General features: G+C 40.0%; 1 protein-coding gene across 1 annotated transcript; it reads right to left on the minus strand.

The window, feature by feature from the left end:
* Positions 1–16: 16 nt before the first annotated feature.
* Positions 17–19,302, minus strand: Tsp5D (Tetraspanin 5D). The gene is made up of 7 exons (XM_022063413.2): positions 19,016–19,302; positions 5,073–5,161; positions 4,761–4,952; positions 3,982–4,161; positions 3,617–3,728; positions 2,926–3,050; positions 17–2,599 (listed from the first exon to the last, which is right to left on the minus strand). The coding sequence occupies exons 2-7, from the start codon at positions 5,133–5,135 to the stop codon at positions 2,507–2,509; spliced, it is 765 nt and encodes a 254-aa protein (XP_021919105.1). The 5' UTR covers positions 5,136–5,161; positions 19,016–19,302; the 3' UTR covers positions 17–2,506.
* Between the last annotated feature and the right edge of the window lie 336 nt (positions 19,303–19,638).

The following is a 19,638-nucleotide window of genomic DNA, read 5'->3' on the forward strand; positions in this document are numbered from 1 at the left end:
TGAATAACTAATGAAATTATAGAATGTGATATGTTTATTTAAATCTGACATTGATAAAATCATTACATGGTATCACATATTTTATTAAGCCAATTACATATTTTTATGTATGTTGTACTTGTTAGATATAAGTTAACAAATTAATAACAACAAATCCCAACACCATTATCAATAACACAATATGAAGGTTATGTTTCTAAATAAATAAATAAACATAACCATGTAATAACCAAATACATATTGCATGAAATTAAAGCATTAATATACATTTATTTCAGGATTTAATGTGAATAAAATTATGAACAACAGAAGTATTTTTAGAAGAACACAGCTACTGAAACGAATGACAATTTCAGACATTCACAACACACTATAAGAATTTTCAGCAAGGTTGTAATTTGAACAATAAATATATTTGAAAACTATTTTGAGTTCTCTAAAAATCCTGAGGATGCCAAGTTTTCACTTATTTCCCTACCTGTAAAGACTAATAAATAATAAATATATTTTGGAATGTTAAATGCTCTTGGATTAATCACACAGGAACTGATCATGCCAGTTGTAACATTAATTAAATGTTTGTCTTTTTATAACAGTCTTGTAAAATGACAGATATGAGTTTCAAGAGATTAAGGAGATGTGGAAAACAAGATGTTCTGTGCAGATATTAAACCTATAACAAGATCCCATTAAGAATTAAACATATATCTTACTGACAGAACACAATTTAAATTTTCATTTCCTCTGTTCTGTTAAAGAGTTACTTTTATAGGAGATGTACAGAATTTCAAACTTACTGTGGAGCAACTATATCAAATTTATTTTACATAAAATTAAGCATAAGACAAACGTAAATTATGTGTATCAACTTTTTAACCAAACTCACATTTTTAAACATAAGACTAATACTAGTATATCATAGTTTTTCTTTCTTTTATATTGTATGTCACTTCTTTATTGTGGTATTTCCATTTGTATTTTTGTACACTTACTTGGTCCACAACCTCGTTAAAGGGGATTCATAGAATGCATATAATCTAATGTAACCTAACCTAACATAACCTAAAAAAGATGCATCATGTTACCATTTTATTGCTTTGCATTAAAACACTTCCTAAAGTTTAATTTTTAAATAATTAGACAAACTTGAACACTTGTAAACACATGCAATGGAATAATGTTCCTTTATAATATATTCACTTTTCAACATGATATAAGATATCTCATACCTCCTGTCATATAATTTTGTATAGATAAGTTTATATAAAATAATTCATCGTTCTAACTATGAACTACTAAACTGATAAAAATATTTGATTTTTAAGCTTTGATCCATTCCTTTATTTAAGACCCCAGTGGTAGATTTATTTGGAGGCAAAGGTGGCAAATGTCATATGAGCCCCATTGATTCCAAATCTCTTTCAAAAATATACTACTCCTGTTAATTCTAACTGTAGTCACAGTTTAGATATATTCTTTTGTATACTCCATTTTAAATAATTACATTATTTATTTATTAGGTTTCTATTGTACTTTATAAAAGTTGCACAATTATAATGATGATGATGATAATGAAGGTTCTGTGCAAGCCAGAACTAACATGCTTTGAATAAAAGGCAAGTTTTATTGATAATGGTCCATTTTGTTTTTCAGACCTTGCTCTTTAAATCCTCCAATACGAAGCACTACCAACTGCAAGTCTTGATTAAGAAAAATATTATTCCCATTAGCAGCACACAGAATATCAAGGTATAGATGATTTTGTTCCAAACATTAAGAAGCGTGTCTCTATATTACCATAACTGAAGACAATAAGATAGTCTCTCAACTTGATGGAGCCTCAGTTCCCTACGTTGACACTCATAGTGACTAGCGCTTCACAAGTTGGTGGGTGAACTGGAATGTGAGAGCACCTCAACCAATTCTGCCAGACTTTTACTTACAAAGACCATTTCAAAGAAGTTGATTGAGTGTGAAAATCAACAGTGTGGACCAACTGAAGCACAGGAGCAGAAAGACTGACTGCCGAGTCTCTAAATAAAATTCTCTCACTTGCACGTGGCAAGAATTAGAATATCGATGACAGACGTGCACAAGAACAAATGGCCTCACACTGAACTTTATTAGCAACAGGTGTAAATTTTCATGTTTCATCCACGTCTCTGCCGCAATTGCTACAATACATCAATGATTTAAGACTGCACCATAGTTTTAAGAACACATTGTAAATATGCCTACTTATTTCCTTGTATTAACAGAGACTAGGTGATAATTACTGTTACTCTAGAAAACTCCTAAGATCTAAGCATTTGTAATGCAGGAAAGTCGTCATAATAACAAGACATTTTTCAAATTCATGTTCATGGCTTCATTTAACACTTTCACCTCCGTCTCTGGAAATCTTGCATTCACAGTCAAGCCTTTCCATTAATGCACTTTCGGTTGTTTAAGGATTCCCTCACAAGGGCTGGCAACGACGGTGGTACTCGTCGCCTTCCCGCAATAGTCATGTGGCTGGATCATACGACTTGTAGGTGTGAGAAGTTCGCTTGTGTCGGACGGTGCAGAAAAGGAGCATCGACGAGATAAGCCCAAATAGCTGAAATTAAAAGTGATTGTAACTTGGATCATATTCAAAAAGAATTTATAAGTTCAAATTCTACTTGAAATTTGTTGGATAACAGAAAATATATAACTGCAACATAAATGTCTTGTGACGATAGCAAAAAAAGGGTACACCAACGATGCAGCTTGAGTGTAATATATGTGATATCGCTTAGCCTCTACTGAATGTTAAAAACAAACACACAAGAGGGAGGCCATGTGACTAAGTATAATGAATTCTTCTCAGGCTGCCAGGCTTGGATCCTTTTTAATTTCTTGTACATTTCAAAGCACCGTAATTCATAGACGTAAACTGCTTACTTGAATGAATGCGACAACAAGCCCGACAATGCCCACAATGTGCAGTCTCTCCACGAACCACATCTGTACCTGCTCTGCGCAGCCAGTGGTGTACCACATATCTTGGTTCCCTTCATATCCACAGGCTGCAAATAAAGTAAAGTTTCAGTATTCAGAACCAATGGAAATGCGTCGCTTGGGAATTACATCAGTCGCAAATTGCACTTGGTTTGTAATCTGCACTTGATATTTTATGTAATCCTTACATTAGTATTTTAAATGAGCATATAATTTGAAGCGCACATTCATGTGCTAGTTTGTCCACTGTTTCATCTCTGAAACTTTTCGGCGACGATGGTTAATTACATTTATATATTTTTAATATTATTCGTAACAGTCAAATCTGAATCTGGAACTCTTTGAATGCTGAACTTGTACTTCAACCACTAGATCTCCTCATGAGTATCATTCGAACTACTGCCATAATATTTAAAATAAAAGCAGTAGAAATACCTGTCAGTATAACAACAATCTCTTGTCAAATACAAGAATATACAAGCAGAATCAACTCCCATAATGCATACATTAAATGTATCTAAAACAATGTACAAAGGACTACATAACTATGATGTATTGCATCAATCTCAGACTTTAAGGGAACCACAAATATGGATGTTTCCAAAGAAACTCGACGTCTGGCACCGTAATTCACCTGTGTCATTTGCAAACTCTGACAGGCAGCACGAAGCTGGGACATTCCTCTTTCCTGGCCAAGCATCAATGAGGTACCAGTCCTCGTAGTTTGTTACTCCGCAACAGTGGAACTGGAAATAAAATTTACATTTCAGTAGATTTGTAGTTACTAAATAAAATATTAAAATATTCCCTTACTATTGCAATAAAAATAATAATATTAGTGATAATATTCAAACCACATAGCAAGGGTTTAAACCCACAAATTTGTAACCAAAAGTTGGATGAATGGCGACCTAAAGACAAAAACCATTACACTCAGCATCAAAGATACATAAATATTTTCTTCAGTCATGAAACCAACAGATATGAATCAAATACTACCTCTTTATGAATATGGTTCCAGATGTTCTCAAGGCTATTGGACTCAGAGGTATTGTAGTGCAATTTTATTCCTTCAGTTAATTCCTCTTTCAGAGTACCGCCGAGGTTCTCACGGAATACAAACGCAAGAGTTGCAAACAGGAACTCCACAACAAACATGAAAATGACGAGGCTGAAGTACTGAAATTAAAGCGAGATTTAGTAGTAATTAACTCACTCATTGCACTCATTAATTTCACGGTGCAGGATATTTCTTGAAACTTCGATAATTATTCAGTTGACTGAAAAAACCTCCTGCTTTTAAAAACCAACTTAAGAAACTTACGGCAGAATGTTATTTTGACACGCAAAACTTCTAAAACAATCTTTTAATGCCATGTTTAGGTCACAAATTAATATGTATTTCTATAAGAGTCTCTAGTACCATATTTCAATAATAAATTATGTAAAGCCACTAGAATAGTGTGAAATTTATAATTAATATCGTTTGTTAGTGAACCTGATTCCTCTACTCTAACAACAAGTTTTAAATTTATACATGCATCCACCCATAAGTTCAAATTATTTTATAAGTCTTCTTGAAATCTCGTTATAATTTCTTGCATATAATGTTCATATTTTCCCTCTCCAAATGACTTCCCAGAAACCGAAAGGTCATAATTTTCAAACATTATTATATTGGTGTACTAACATCTACGTTGTAACAAGGATAAACTTCCGATTAAGAAGTATGACTAAAATTTATCCCTTAATATAAAAATATGAAGGAAACTACTCACAGTGACGAGCATACATCTGCTCTGGAACCAGGAACCACAGCATCCAAAGAATGCCACAATAAAAATAATAACGCCTACCGCAATGCAGAGGCTGTCGGCACTTATCATGCTGTATTTGGGGAGCAACTGGGTGTATCCCGCGTATGAGAGTCGAAGCCAGATACCTACGCCCAGGATACCACAGCCACACAGCTGTAAGGAAACAACAAAGGATCTGGTGCACAATTCCTGTTTCTACATTATATGAATTTTCAAATTTGGACGTACATAGAATAGACTACCTCCTGAATCGAAAAGAAAATTTTCACTTACCCACATGAGGACATTCAGCGTGCAGAATATGTGTCTCACACATGTGTAGCCACTGCGCCCCATCGTGGCCGATTCCAATTTAACGCAACCTGGAAAACGCAAAAGACGAATCAGTAGTCTGGTCACTTCACGGATGTGTAACGCTTCCTTCCATATCCTTTCCAATTTGTTTCTCATTAATCGTCCTATGGTACAATGTTATACAGTCTAAGGTCCTGGCAGCGTCTTTAAATAAATCACAAATACAAGAATAAATATTCCACAATTCGGTCCAGGGAAGCAAATTCCAAATAAATCTTTATATATTTACATTAATAACGATTTTTATTAAAAAAGTAGTTTAAATGCAGATATTAATTAAAATGGATAATATTGGAGTAGAACAGGTACTTGAATAATTAGGAAATTTAATTCTCCAAGTAGAAGACAGAATTGCGACAACTCCCAGCAGACCAACTTTCTTCAAGAGGATGTAATCACCTCAGATTTTCGCATCTTTTAAGACTTAGTGACGCTTACAGAAGAGAAATGCATACAGGGTTTCGGTGGGCAAACCAGAAGGAAAGAACCACTAGCAAGACCTAGACGTAGGTGGGAGAATAATATGAAAATGGATCTTGGAGAAACAGGATGGGGTGATATGGACTGGATTCATCTGGCTCAGGGTATGGACCAGTGGCGGGATCTTGTGAACACGGCAATGAACCTTCGGTTTCCTCAAAATGTTGGGAACTTCTTGAGTGACTGAGCGAACGTCCAACTCCATGGAGTAAGTGAGGCAAATCTTGAAGAAAAGCACGTAATGCAGAATTCTGTGCGTAGAGGCCACCGGGCCTCGAATTACGTCATGTGGGCGCAGCTGAGGGTGTCGTGTGTCCGTGACCCCCGGTACATGTGCATTGTGTCACTCATGCACCGCACAGAACTCGATAAAGCAAGTGCCAACACTCTCACAGAGGAAAGGAGAGACCTCTGGCTGGAGGTGCGGGAACAGTCTTTGAATTCTGTTCCTGAGAGGCTTAAATGAATAACTATTTATTTTATTTAGTGTTCTGTCTGACGACAGGTCCATATGAACAGGATCCTTCCATCCTTTTCTCGGACTGGGACCTGTTCATATACGTTCTTGGCAGATGATCCAGAAGTGGTTTGCCATTGCCTTCTTCTGTGTGTGAATGGAGTAATTGTTGGGATGCCACGGAGAAACCGGGAAAGCCCCCGGAGGAAACCTCTGTGTCGCCTAGACCACGGCCTTGCCCAACACAAGTTATAAATTCAACATAATAACATCCAGTTTTAATGGTTGCAGTCGCTTTTTAAGAAGACTGGAAAAATTTCTTCCAAATGCGTCCGCTATAATTGTTCGTACCTCCCTGGTTTAATGTTCATTTATTGCACATATGAAACTATTATTGCAGAGCTAATTGCACTACAGACACACGAGGGCGATGACCATAAGAAGAAGTACCATCTTTTGAAGTAAAAATGGCGGACATAATAGCTACCGCTAACTGCCACTCCCGGTGGTAAACAATGACAACACAGGTAAGCTACGTTCCACTTGGTTACGTAGGCATACACTGATAGCACAGTTAACATGCAATAAATCACTACACGTGACTCCAATGTAGCGATAAACTGCGCTCACGGGATGTTCCAAAAATGGACAAGGAACGCCAACACGCAGAAAACTAGTATCTAAATCCATATGTTTTAATTTGACGATGCTTTCCCAAGTGCATGGCCGCAGAAAAATGAAAACGATGAATTCGTTAGGAAGTCACTCGAAACGATCGTGGCCAATTTTATGACATGATTCCATAATTTTGTACGGACAGATGAAGCCACAAATAACTTTAATTAACGAATCCATCCTCTGTACAAAGAGTCAAACCGAGGGCCTCCCAAAAATAAAGTATTGTGACGTCCGGTTAACGCAAACTTTCCATTGCGTTTCACTTCATGGAGATGTATAGACGGCGTGGAGATGGATTCCCATGCATTCTAGACCTTGGCACCATAGTTCTATGGGGACTACGCTTTGTCTTCAGGTAAATAGTTATTGGCACCCTTTCAGATTGAAGCAGGGCGGGCCCCAGAGCAGATCATCTTACTGGAATCGAACCCCAGTATTTCTGTTCATAAACAGCCAGTCCCTTGGTTGGGTTAGAATATCCCGGCTTGTAGTACCACATAGAGCACAGTCCTAATTGCGAAAGCTAATAGTCGTTCAAATACTAAAGAAATACCCTGGCTTTTACGCAATCAGAAGGTTTAATATAGTGTAAAGAAAATCCCGCCACCAGCCCAAACCTGAGCCACATGAATCCATTTCGCACCTATTTTCCTATAAATCCATTTTAATATTATCCTAACATCTACGCCTAGGTCTTCCGAATGGTCTCTTTACCAACAAATGCTGTGACTGAGGAATATCGCTTCCTTTCAAGTTCATGATTTACAATTCACTTATGTAGGCCTGACACCTGTAGCTGAAAAAGTGTCATTAAGTGAAATAACAAACAAACTTACGAACAGATCTGCTCTATCTGCAAAGGCAGTTAATACAGAACGCGACTGATATGGGCCCTGAGCGCATTTCCACGACCGCTTTCCAGTTTTGGCTCGGGTGGTTATTAGAAATCTCGGGCTCGAGGTCTGTACATGAGAGTGGGCACACCACGCAGGATGTCTGCCAACCCATATATAAAACCAGAAGTACGTGGGAGACACAGACACACCTGCAGAGGTAAGTCGCCTTCATTAATGTCTACCCGACAAAACCAACCCTCTGCAATATTCACGTTGCATTATCTTCATTCAGGATCTCCAGACTGGAGTTAACTCGCGGGAGAGGGTACAATGTTCCAAAAAGGACTAATTCTTCACATTCGGCAAGAACAATTTTCAAAATGGTGTAATCTGCACTTTACGAAACTCAAGTAAGTTCATTTGCGTCGATTTTCTGGGTTATGACGCGTGCAGGATTGTAGATGGTTAACTAACATTTCAGAGGAAAATATCGCCCACATACCCTGAAGAGAGAGGCGATACGTTCCTCAGAAACGTTGGTAACCACCTGCAAGATTACACGGCGTCACAACCCAGAATACCACAATCCACAGCTTCACCGCCGTGAGAACCTTAAACCAGAATAAAAATATTTACGACAACGGAACATACATGTAATGCGGGAAGTTTCGCAGCTGTAGAAATAAAAGTATGCCCTACAATGAGGTCAACAATGAATGCAAACTGGCGAAGAACACGTCTGGATGATGGTCGTATTATTATACCTGCTCCGTTATGGGTATCAGTGACGGAAGGAAAGGAATTTGAGATCCTACTTAACGTGAAATAATTTCGCAACTAATTGGCCGATGGCGTCACTTGGTTTTACGAACGTGTGTTGTAACAGAAGTACATTTTGCATACCGTGGGCCCCGCTCAGCCTTGACAAACCCAGGACTTGGAATAGTCGTGATGCAAACACGTTATTGCATGGAAATGCATTCCTTGTACAAGTTGAAAATTCAACTGCATATTATGCATTTTTTGCGTAAAGTGATTTTGTCTCTCTCTCTCTCTCCAGCAGCATGTTTCGTCTTTGAAGTCTCAAAAAATTCTTCATTTTGATTCGTATCCTTTCAATACGATTCTTACTCTACTTTTCTGTCTTACAAAATGACCAGCATATAACATAAAATACGGACGTTTCTGAGGCTGCTTACACTTCCGTCTTAAACTGACCAGTGTGGATGAAAACCCACATTATATTCGTCACCCTGGCAGAGCTAGTCTCGGCCTTGGAATGTCACTGAAGACGGAAGTAAAACTAACTTCCGAAACGTCGTTGTATTAAAGAAACCACACGATGGAGAAAGTTAAACACATTAATTATACAGCACTTCACTTAAATTGATGAACCTATTGTTTAACATCTGTTATTAATGGATTATAACATATTAGGGCACGAAATATTTTGTAGATAATCTTTCGGCAAAATAATGTCCTATGTTATAAGAGAATAAGACCACATTATGTGAGTGGGAGTGAAGTGGGTAAATATTGCACATTTTGTGTACAGCAGCAAGAACTTCAAGCAGGAAGTCTGTATATGAAATATAATTGAACTTATTAAGTACATTAATTGCAACATCACTGTAAACTCTCTGTAACAAATACGTGGCGCTGTTTAATTAACACACTGTTTGTCGCGTGTCACTCGTCTCATTTGGTAAACAAAGGCGCAGCTGTTGCGTAAGCTGTTTGCGTTGTATAAAAATACTTTATTTTAGAAACAAAAAGAGATGCTATTTCTCAGCCTCGAGTACCATAACTGTCCCTGAATATACGTATTCCGCATTGCATATTTTGTCCCAGTTTCCTTCAGAATAACATTTCAAAGATCTCTTCGTGAAAGCTTGCAGACTTTGTAACTGCGATCAGTTCGACCTTGTATTCAGATATCGAATTAACATTCAATACTTAAAAATCTAGTATTCTGATCGTTATGACTAACTATTATTAATATACATCTTGCACTGTATTATTGTCAGTGCTTTTAAGGCTTTGACCGGGATGTTCTTTGTTAAATCTTATGTGGTACCGCCTGATTCGACTTCTATTGGTTAAGTGAAGTGTTTTCTTCGCGGTACGGTCTGGATTCGTAAATATTATGAAGACGAGCTTCGGCTTCAAAGGGTTAACCAGCTGATTTTCGTAATGGTGAGGTGTAGTGTTTTCTTCGCGGTACGGACTGAATTCATAAATAATATTCAGACGATCTTCGGCTTCAAAGGGTTAACGGAGGCGTGATTTTCTGAAAGACTATCATTACCTTCTCCGTACCTGGGAGTCCCTTAATTCGTAATGTTTACAATCTTGTGATAGAACGGTACTCATCTGACTGAGGTGCACACTTTTAGGTTAGCAGCTGGTCAAGATATTCCATTTTGTACAACCCAAAGGTTACTTATCAAGTCCACGTTTCTCTAAATACTATCCCTCCAAACTCCTGCTTCTACCAAGTGGTTCCTTCTGTTGATTTCGATACCTTTTTATGGCTGTACATTTATTTTCAGGAGCATTAAATCGCGTAACAGGGTTGGCAGCCTTGGGTCGCAGCCTGAAGGTAAGATCGAGATCAAAGAGGCACTGGATCCGTCAAGGTTGCTGACCTCTAGGGCATCGCCTGTCTGCTGGAGGGGCAGACACTCCATCTCCTCAGCTTCTCAACCGTAAACTCGGTCAAACTCGACCGCGACGAACGTGCGGGGTCACGAGGTTAAGATACGTTAAAAGCATAGAAGACTTTGGTCGGGAAGGAAAGATAACATTAATGGTGGGGCCAAGTCCTAGATGGGCAAATAACATCCATACAGACGTTAGAACACACAGCATGCGAAGGGGCGAGGTGGATTGAACTGGCTGAGGACAGAGGTCAATTATATGACCAGTTGAGCTACTATCAGCTTTTCAAGAAAGTCTGTGTGCTGTGAAGAAATGAAGTAGTTGTTCTGGAATGTTTATTTTTTTATGCACCTGGCAAATTACAGTTAGACAGGATTTGTTTATTGCACAAGGAAAATATTGATAAAGTTCTGAGAATGCCTCGAGACTAGGACATGCAAACAGAACTTTTAACTCCTTCACATTCACTACAGCAAATCCCACACTTCATCACGACAAATTCATTAGCAAATAAATTAAAACATGCCCAACAGACATTGCCAAATTTAACATATAAGGAGTCACAAAACTTAATTTTCCTTCGACAACAGAAATTATCCGTCACCACAGGAATATACAAACAAAAGGGAAAAAAACAGCTTGCTGATGGAAATCACTTATAAGAAACACAACACCACTTATTGTGAGACCATCTGTTACCTAGGCACTGTAACCCAGGTAAGAGCTCTTCAAATCAGTTTTAAGCGAACCGAGAAAGACGACAAAATTGATTCATCACGAAAGATAAAGGCATTTTCAGGAAACAGCGAACAAGAGTGAAAGTGCGCCAGAAAACGTGCCAACTAACGTCATTACAAAGCTAAAGAGGAAAATGATTTCATAGTTACAATGCAAAGAATCGCTAAGGATTAGTGGATCAAGTACGTCGAGTTTCCGGTGATTACCAGCAGTTGTTCCCAAACTCTTTGCTTGAGGCTGGCGGCCCCGAGGTGGCCCAGACTCAACGCGATTCGATTCAACTTGTTTACCCTTTGAACTGCGAACATCAACTGAACTATACTTAAAACTTCAGTCCGTACCTCAAAGAAAACAGCATTTCACCACTAAAAAGATAAATTGGTCGATGCAGTTTAAGAAAATAATCGCTGTTTATTCATACAAATATAATCTTTCGGCAAAATGCAGAGTTGCTGAATGTTACAGCAATCGACAAATATATTTAACGCTGTTCTTTAAGACGTTAAACCATTGGCATCGCGGGTTTGAATCCTGTTCAGTCACAAGATTTTTTTTGTTTTTGTTTTTCTGTATCGATCTATGACCAGTCGAACATGAAGTTCGTTTCTTGTTCAGACTACAGTTTATAATTGTAAATTAAAAAGTTATTTAGAACAGACCTTCCCGTTACTTGTCCTTCGTCTGGGTTCTTAGAAGAATTTGCATTCTTCTTTGCAAATACCAAGACGCAGGTGACTTTATATTAAAATGCTTTATTACCAGCTTACTGGTAAGAAATGCTCTAATTATTTTAATAAAAACCACAAAAGATGGTAGCAGAACCGAAGATTCAACGCCGATTAAGATCGTCGTCCGATATTAGACCCAAAAGCAGTTGCATTCCCCACACACGTTCAAAACGTCTCAGCAAAATCCATCTTAATGTTATCATTCAATTTCCTTCTCGGTCTTCAAAGTGACCGCTCTCTAACGGATATCACTTTCCTCGTCTCCGTCGTCCAAGCTACATGCCCAGCCCATCACAGTCTCTTATACGTCATTATTCCTTGTGGGACCTTATGCGACCTCGGTCATTACAGACGAGAATGGGACCTGAGACCTTAAAAAAGGGCGCAGGAGAGCGAACACCAGCGGATGGCGCTTAGGATGAACTAATGACACTGGTCCCAAGACGCGCGGTGTGAACAAAAGATCTCTTCGGCTGAGAAACACACAGACCAATAATAAATAGGATGTAGGAGAAAGCGCGAATGTGGTCCTTTACTTAGTGTCACCTCACTGTCTTCGCTGACACACTAAGTGTAGTGTCGCTTTAAACAGCTCGTTTGTTTCGGCCCGTTGCGCAGTTTTACTATCAACTCGATTCAGTCTACATAACGAGAAAATTGTTCCTGCCCCCCCCCCCCCCCCCCCCGGGTGATGGGTTTTAACATCTTCGTGAGAAAATTGTGTTTTTCAATCAAGTACACTTGTCACGCTAATGAATTATTTGAGAATTTTAACGTCATACTGGCGCTGGATACGAAATTCGCGTGGTTCATATCAAGTATCCTGGTTCAGGTTCTGTCAGTCTACTTTAAATTACGCCACGACCGCTTCCTTCTAGATCCATTCCAATTCACTGTTAACTAACCTTCGTAGGCCTACCTTTCGACGCCTCCTCGTGAGCTACTTACAGCATCCTTTATTAGACCAAAAATAAACACTTCCACCCCACGTGATTATATCATGTACTTTGCGATAAGATCTCCTACAAACTAGAACGGGATTATTCTGTATTCAGAGGGACATCGTGGCGACTAGGCGAGTAGACCCTAGGGACGGAAATTATTCCGCCACATCCGGCATGTAGGTAGACATAACTGTTCACCCTTGGGCAACTCTGCATGGGTGCAGATAAGCCACAGCGATGAAAGAGTTAATCGGCCCTGTCAGGAATCAAACCCTAACATCGTGGTATAAAATACCGACTGGCATTCCTCCCAGAAGGATGCATATTCTTGCAGATGCAACAAACTGGGTCACGACGACTAGTTTACGACACTGATCTTCCATTAGCTAACCACCGTTACCTGGAGGTCGTCCTCGGATCACGCTGCCAGGTTCAGGCTTTCAGAACTTCGAAAATATTTAGGCGAACGTCTTCGTGTTGGGATGCGGGAGAATCTTCAGCCCCTGGTTAAATGAATTACTTTTTGCGACTGCATGAAAATCAACGTATTTCAGTTTCCCACATCCTACTGCTCCAGTTTCCGTGTTTCTGCTCACAGAGTCGACGATTTAGAAACTGTGCTTCATGGTTCTACACACGTCTGTCTGCGAACACCATGTTGACCAATTCGCAGAATGTAAACACCGAATAAACCTATTTATTATTTATTTAACGACACTGTTATTAGCTCGCATGTTTCAATGTGGTAAATATTTAAAGAAATCACAAGGAAAAATAATAGTTTTCGTTAGATGTTGTACCATTTATAAGAATAGATTTGTATCTCCCAGAAATGCGTGTCACAGCCAATGAAACACGCAGAATTGTAAAGAAACACATTTCGAAAAATGCGTGTCACTCCCCATTAGTAAAACTTTTCATTAATGTCGATCTTGGAAAAGTGAAAATATGGCAAATTCTAACTGGGGCCACATCCACTGGGTAAACCCTTATCGCGGGTCACTGGCCCCAGGACGATAAGGAAGTCCTTCCATTTTGAGACGGGAATTCGAGGGAAAGTGGTCGTGTGTTCGCATAACGGTATCTGGGAAGGTCTTCAACCCGTGACACATAATGTATGCACACCACGGCGATTCTGTTAACAACAGGTGTATCAACTTTACAGGCCCAAAGTTAAGAAGACCGTGACGTAACTCTGTACCCTTGTTGACATTAATCCGCTGTTCCATCTCTCTGTAGTCTACACCTTCAACTGTTGTCAGAAAATAAAGAAAAAATAAACTAATTACATGAAGCAGAATTCTTCTAGAGAATCTAACAGTCGCTCAGCTAGTCAATAAATTCCATTATTTTTATGGAACCCAAAGTTTTTCACTAATACCCGTCTATTTCCCTAAGATCCACCTTAATGTTATCCGTTCATCTACGCTTGGGCTTTTTTAAGCGGTCTCTTTCATTCAGGGTTTCCAACCAAAATTTTGCACACATTTCTCATCGCCCCATTCATGCTACATGCCACCTCAACGCCATCCTCCTTGATTTGATCAAAGTAATTTCTTGGACAAATGACACGTCTTTGAAGGTGGGGAAGAGAAATATGTTCCCACCAGGGATTGAACCTCGGTCATCCATTACGTAGCAAGCCACTCTATTGTATTCTCCGAACTGTCATTGGCCCAATCTACTCATCACACGACCCCACCCCGGGAAATGGGGCGGGGGCGTGGGGGGGGGGGCATTGCAGCAAATTGCGGTAGTAATTTAAAGAGCCAATTGCCATGTCACAGAGGAAATCCGCGGTTTGTGCCCGCGGTGCACTAAACTTTCCCAGGACTTCAGCCACCGATAGAAAAACTGTTAGTCAATCCAAGGACCGCGAGCAGACGCTGGACGAATGCAGTTATCAGAAATAAGGATTCGTGAGTGGATCGGCTGTGTCTCTGCAAAACGTGCTGAAAGACGAAGGACAATAAAAGCATACGAAGGAGGAGAGAAGAATTAAGAGGAAAGAAAGGAAAGGAAATACAGGGATCACAAATAAAGACAAAAAGGCAAGGAACAGAAAAAATTGCCTATAGAAGTAAAAACAAAAGAAAGGGAAAAAAGTAAGAAATTAAAAGTGAGAAAGAAGGGCGATAGTCTCGAAAGTTGCAACAAACAAACAAACAAACAAACAAGGAAACAAACTGCTCGTAGGCTACAGTACTGAGCACTGACTTTAGTCTCGTCGAAAAACTTAAAAGTCCGTCGTTCGTGTGTGTGCAGTATCACAACGTGTGATTTTTGTAATATTTCTATTAGTTATGCAGATTTATGCATAGTTTTACAGATTTAAAATATTTTTCACCTCGACTGTGCGTCCTGTTTTATGAGCACAATAACATACAGGAATCCTTGCATAATATTCAATTTTCTTTTGGACAACGAAGAACAAATGGCGAATTACCTATTCCACTGCGAAAGGAGCTCTGAAGAAACGCAGTTGCTACAGGCACCATACAGTACAGGACAAGAAAAATGAAACAAGAAAGCGACAGGAGACGAGGACTTCACTCAACTTCCTCCGTTCACATTCACCCAACAGAACACGTACTCGTAAAATAACCGTTACTCGACTTAACGACTCCGTCGACTTGTGTGTCTATCGACGAAATGCGTTCCAACTCACGAAGTCTTAACACAAAAGCTCACAGGTCCCATGGACTTTAAAGTTCACTTCACAGATAAAAGAAAAGGCCTTGCAATATATGGGAGAAGTAAAGTGAATTTTGCATTCAGACGGAATTTGTACGTAGACCCACTGTCCCGTAATGCGTCAGGAAATTTGTGGAGTGACGAACAAAAATCAAGGGTTTTGTAGACCAGCATCCAAAGGCGAACGATTAATTATAGAGGCCTATTTACCACGGGGGGGGGGGGGGGTTTCCCCTTGTTCCTAATGTTCTGCGAATGTGGAAACATGGAACAATACAGATCATCGAGATAACATTAAGTAAATAAAGTGTGAAAAAAACAACTGCTTAAGAAGCTAAGTTCAGATCTCGACTCGAATTCGGGAACTATATCGGTGTAAGTCTTGAGCCCTGAAGATAGAGGCAGTAGTCTCCAACTTTCTCTGGCGATTTCATACAATTCCCAAAATTCTGAGTAGGGCGCATGAGGACAGACAGGGGTCTGTTGTAAATAACGTGACACTCCTCTCATGTAAGTGTCTGAAAAAATCTTTCGGACGCGCCTTGCACTTACGCGTCTGAAGCCCAGCCACCCTTTGGGTATCATTTACCCATTCCGTCTCGTAATCACTTCCTACTTGCTGAATGAGTTCGCGATAAATTATGTACAAATACGTTTTAAAAATATTGGGCACTGACACAGCGAGACGCTTCACCAAATGCTGACAAGCAGGTCGAAATTTAGACAGGAAGCCTCTTGAGGTAATAATATTAAAAAATTTCTAAAAATATAACGTGAGAGCACTGATTGGATTTATCTGGCTCAGGCCAGGGTTCAGCGGTGAACTCTTGTGAAGACGACAATGAACCTTCGAGTTCCATAAAAGGTGGGCAACATCTTGACTAGCTTAAAGACTATCAGCTTCTGAAGAAGGAGTCTGTGCCATGGAGTTGAATGTTGATACATTTTCACATACACAGGCCTTACACAAGACTTAACAAATAATTAATTATATTTTACGTAGTCGGCAAGCGATAAATGCCAGCTATTGATCCAGACAGCACCCGAAAGGAAATAATCCAATGACGGAACTCTTGTCACAAACTGAGATTTCAGGTTCTCACGGCGGCCAGTATAAAGAAGATTGTTTTTTTTTAATATTGTGCCTTGTAGCCCTGATGATGGTAGCAGCAAGCACCTCTGAAACTTCTGTAAATTTGTACCAGACTACACGGCGCAACAAACCAGAAGAGTCATCATCTTTGTTTTCAGAAACTTTTAGAATCGCTTCAAAAGAAAATCCACGCCAAAAGACCAGATGCAAAATTCGGTTGCCTTTTTCCTGAACATCGCCGTTTCTGCTGGCGCTGAAGCCGAAATGTTGACTCTGGTAGGTGACCACACCGTTTCTGGGTTACAGCTCGAACGTGTTAACTGCCAATGTCACCGTCCTACTTTGAGGAGAAAGAACCGAGACAAACCGGTGGGCGCTGATTCGCATGCAGACCATCTTCCGAAGAACTGCTAGAAAGTTTTGAAATTCATAAAATGTGAGGGGATTGAAGCACTTAGACTGAATTCATTACAACATACTTCAGAATTCGTAAGAGATTTAAAGACGCCATTGCAACTGTAGGAGAGGGGAAACAACATGGCCACCTCCTTTCCTTTCCTTCTTATCCTCTTTTCTTGTTTCTACCTTTGTTTCTTTTCTCAGCAATTCATTCTTCGTTTTCTTTCTTTCAAGTATGGGGAACTCGATTCTGTTTCAAAAGACGTATCATCAAACGCTGCAGATCTTGTGGTTTGAAAATCCTTCACGTGCAGTGAGAGGTACACGTGCCTCTAATTGAAAAGGCCAGAGACTTGATATCGAAAGAGATGTCAGGGGCAGATAACGCTGGAGCCAAAGTCTCTTTGTTACTTTGCTCACGCGACGGACAACGTGGGGCTGAGACTCACGGACTACCTGCGTCTCCAGGAGGGCGAAATAAATCAAATTAGTTCCTGGTGAAGAACAGAGCAAACAAACATCTTCCTTCCACCACCAACCCCTTCACCTTGATAACGATAGACTTAGTAATAAGTCGTCCCTGTGTCTAAGCACCACAAAATGAAGACGCAGAGGTGGATTTGAGGAAATTGTGGATAATGACAAAGTATACGGAGCAGAATCCTTTTGTGAAGCTAACGTGACGCTCAAATAATGAAGAAATTCCTCGCGTTTTATGGAACCAGAAGATTCATCGCCGTGTTCACGACAGCCCAGCGTCGATCTCTATCCTGAGTCAGATCAATCCAATCCACACCCTCCCAAACCCATTTCTCTAAGACGAATTTTAATATTATCATCCCATGTGCGCCCAGGTTTTCCGAGTGGTCTCTTACTTTCAGCTGTCCCAATCAAAAATTTGTAAGTACGTCTGATCTCCTCCATGCGCTCTACATATCTGGCCCATCTCATCCTTATTCATTTGATTATTCTAATAATATGAGGTACAAATTATTAATCTCCTCAACATGCAATCTTCCTCATCTTCCTGTAATTTCCTCTCAGGTACAAAATTCTCCTCAGAACTCGACTTTCAAACAACCACAAACGAGGTGATATTTCAGGTTCTCACGGCGGTGAGTATAGAGATGATCTGGAACCCTGATGATGGAGGCAGAAAGCACCTCTGAGTGCAGCATCCCAGAAGAGAATCGTCTTTGCCCTCAGTCTGCGTTCTTGGTCGACAATGACAGGCGTGGTTTCACGAGCGTACACAAGTTCCGTGTAGGCATATTTTAATCTTCGAGTTAAAAGTGGGTAATGAACGTGAATAATGGTACAGCGTTGTGTGCGTGGCCTTGATGACGTGACTGCAGTTCATACTTCCCCACATCCAAATCCCTTTTTATAAATGATATATTGTGTGAAGTCCCTTACAAAGTACCACTTCGAGGTCACTTGGCCACCGTTCTCTTGTGCGCCTCACGTCTCGACTCCATACGTGACACGACCCATTTCTAAAATTCCCGTTTCTTAATTTTTTACGATACTTTCAAATGTCGAGATCACACAGCTTCTAATGGATCGGGAATATAGCCGTGAATAGCGGATAGGTCTCGGTGGAGACCGTCGTGGCCTATTTCAAGGTACTATACCACCCCACATAGAGGACAACAGGTACCATCGTAATCAGGTTGGAATTTAAAACCAATACCTCCAAAAATCAAATCCAGAGATTGACCATTCACTTTTAAACAAATGAACAGATGAATGTAAGGATATTAAAATCAAGTACGATGAGACAAGCAAGCAGCGCGTTGGGGAGAGATAAGAAATACGTATAAAATTTTGGCTGAGAAACCTGACGAGACCACGCGACCTAAGCGTAAACGGGAAGATGTTATTAAAAAGAATCGTGGGGAAACAGAGTTGAGGATGTGGAGTAGATTCATTTCATTCAGGATAAGGCTCAGTGGCGGGCACGATAATGACCCTTGGGGTCCCATAAAAGACTGGAAATTTCTTGCTTACTTGCGTTTATTATCAACTTCTCAAAACAAAAATATGTTCTTCACCCGCGTTAGAAGAAACCTCTCACAACCATGTAAAACACGACGGACAAAATTGCCATATTATTAACTTAGATTTTAGAGTATTCAAAATGCCACCATTTACCTGTTGAAGACGATGCAGTTGCTCCTGATTTCGTATCCCCCTCAGATCAGTCGCTGCTGTACTTCCTTCTCAGACACCCATGTATTTGACCGACCTTGTACTCGTCTCCTCCTCTCGTTCCAACCACTGAGACTTTCCTTAAGAACCTCCTTCTGGGATAATCACAACATTCCACCAGACGCAACTCAAACTAGCCGCTGTTTATTTCCAGTTGCCGATGATACGTGCTCGGCGGCTTGCATGGAAATATTAACTGGAAACTTTCAAAGGCTGCGGCAAGCCTCTATTTCTTTTACCGCTCTATCCCCCTTCCGTATTCGCCTTGTGGTGACGGTTTCAAAAGTACATACATCTGCCATCTGTTAGCTACATATTAAACCAAGAGGAAGTCGGAAGGAAAATCGATTATCGTACTGGATTAGCACCCTCGATTGCTGTCGACTTATCGTTGCGGCAAGCCTCTATTTCTTTTACCGCTCTACCCCCCCAGACGTATTCGCCTCGTGGTGACGGATTTAAAAGTACATACATCTGCCATCTGTTAGCTACATATTAAACCAAAAGGAAGTCGGAAGGAAAATCGATTATCGTACTGGATTAGCACCCTCGATTGCTGTCGACTT

Source organism: Zootermopsis nevadensis, unplaced genomic scaffold (assembly GCF_977971745.1).
Source record: "Zootermopsis nevadensis isolate Lab colony 2312 unplaced genomic scaffold, Znev_1.0 Znev_ptg000024l, whole genome shotgun sequence".
In the NCBI taxonomy this organism is placed as follows: domain Eukaryota; kingdom Metazoa; phylum Arthropoda; class Insecta; order Blattodea; family Termopsidae; genus Zootermopsis; species Zootermopsis nevadensis.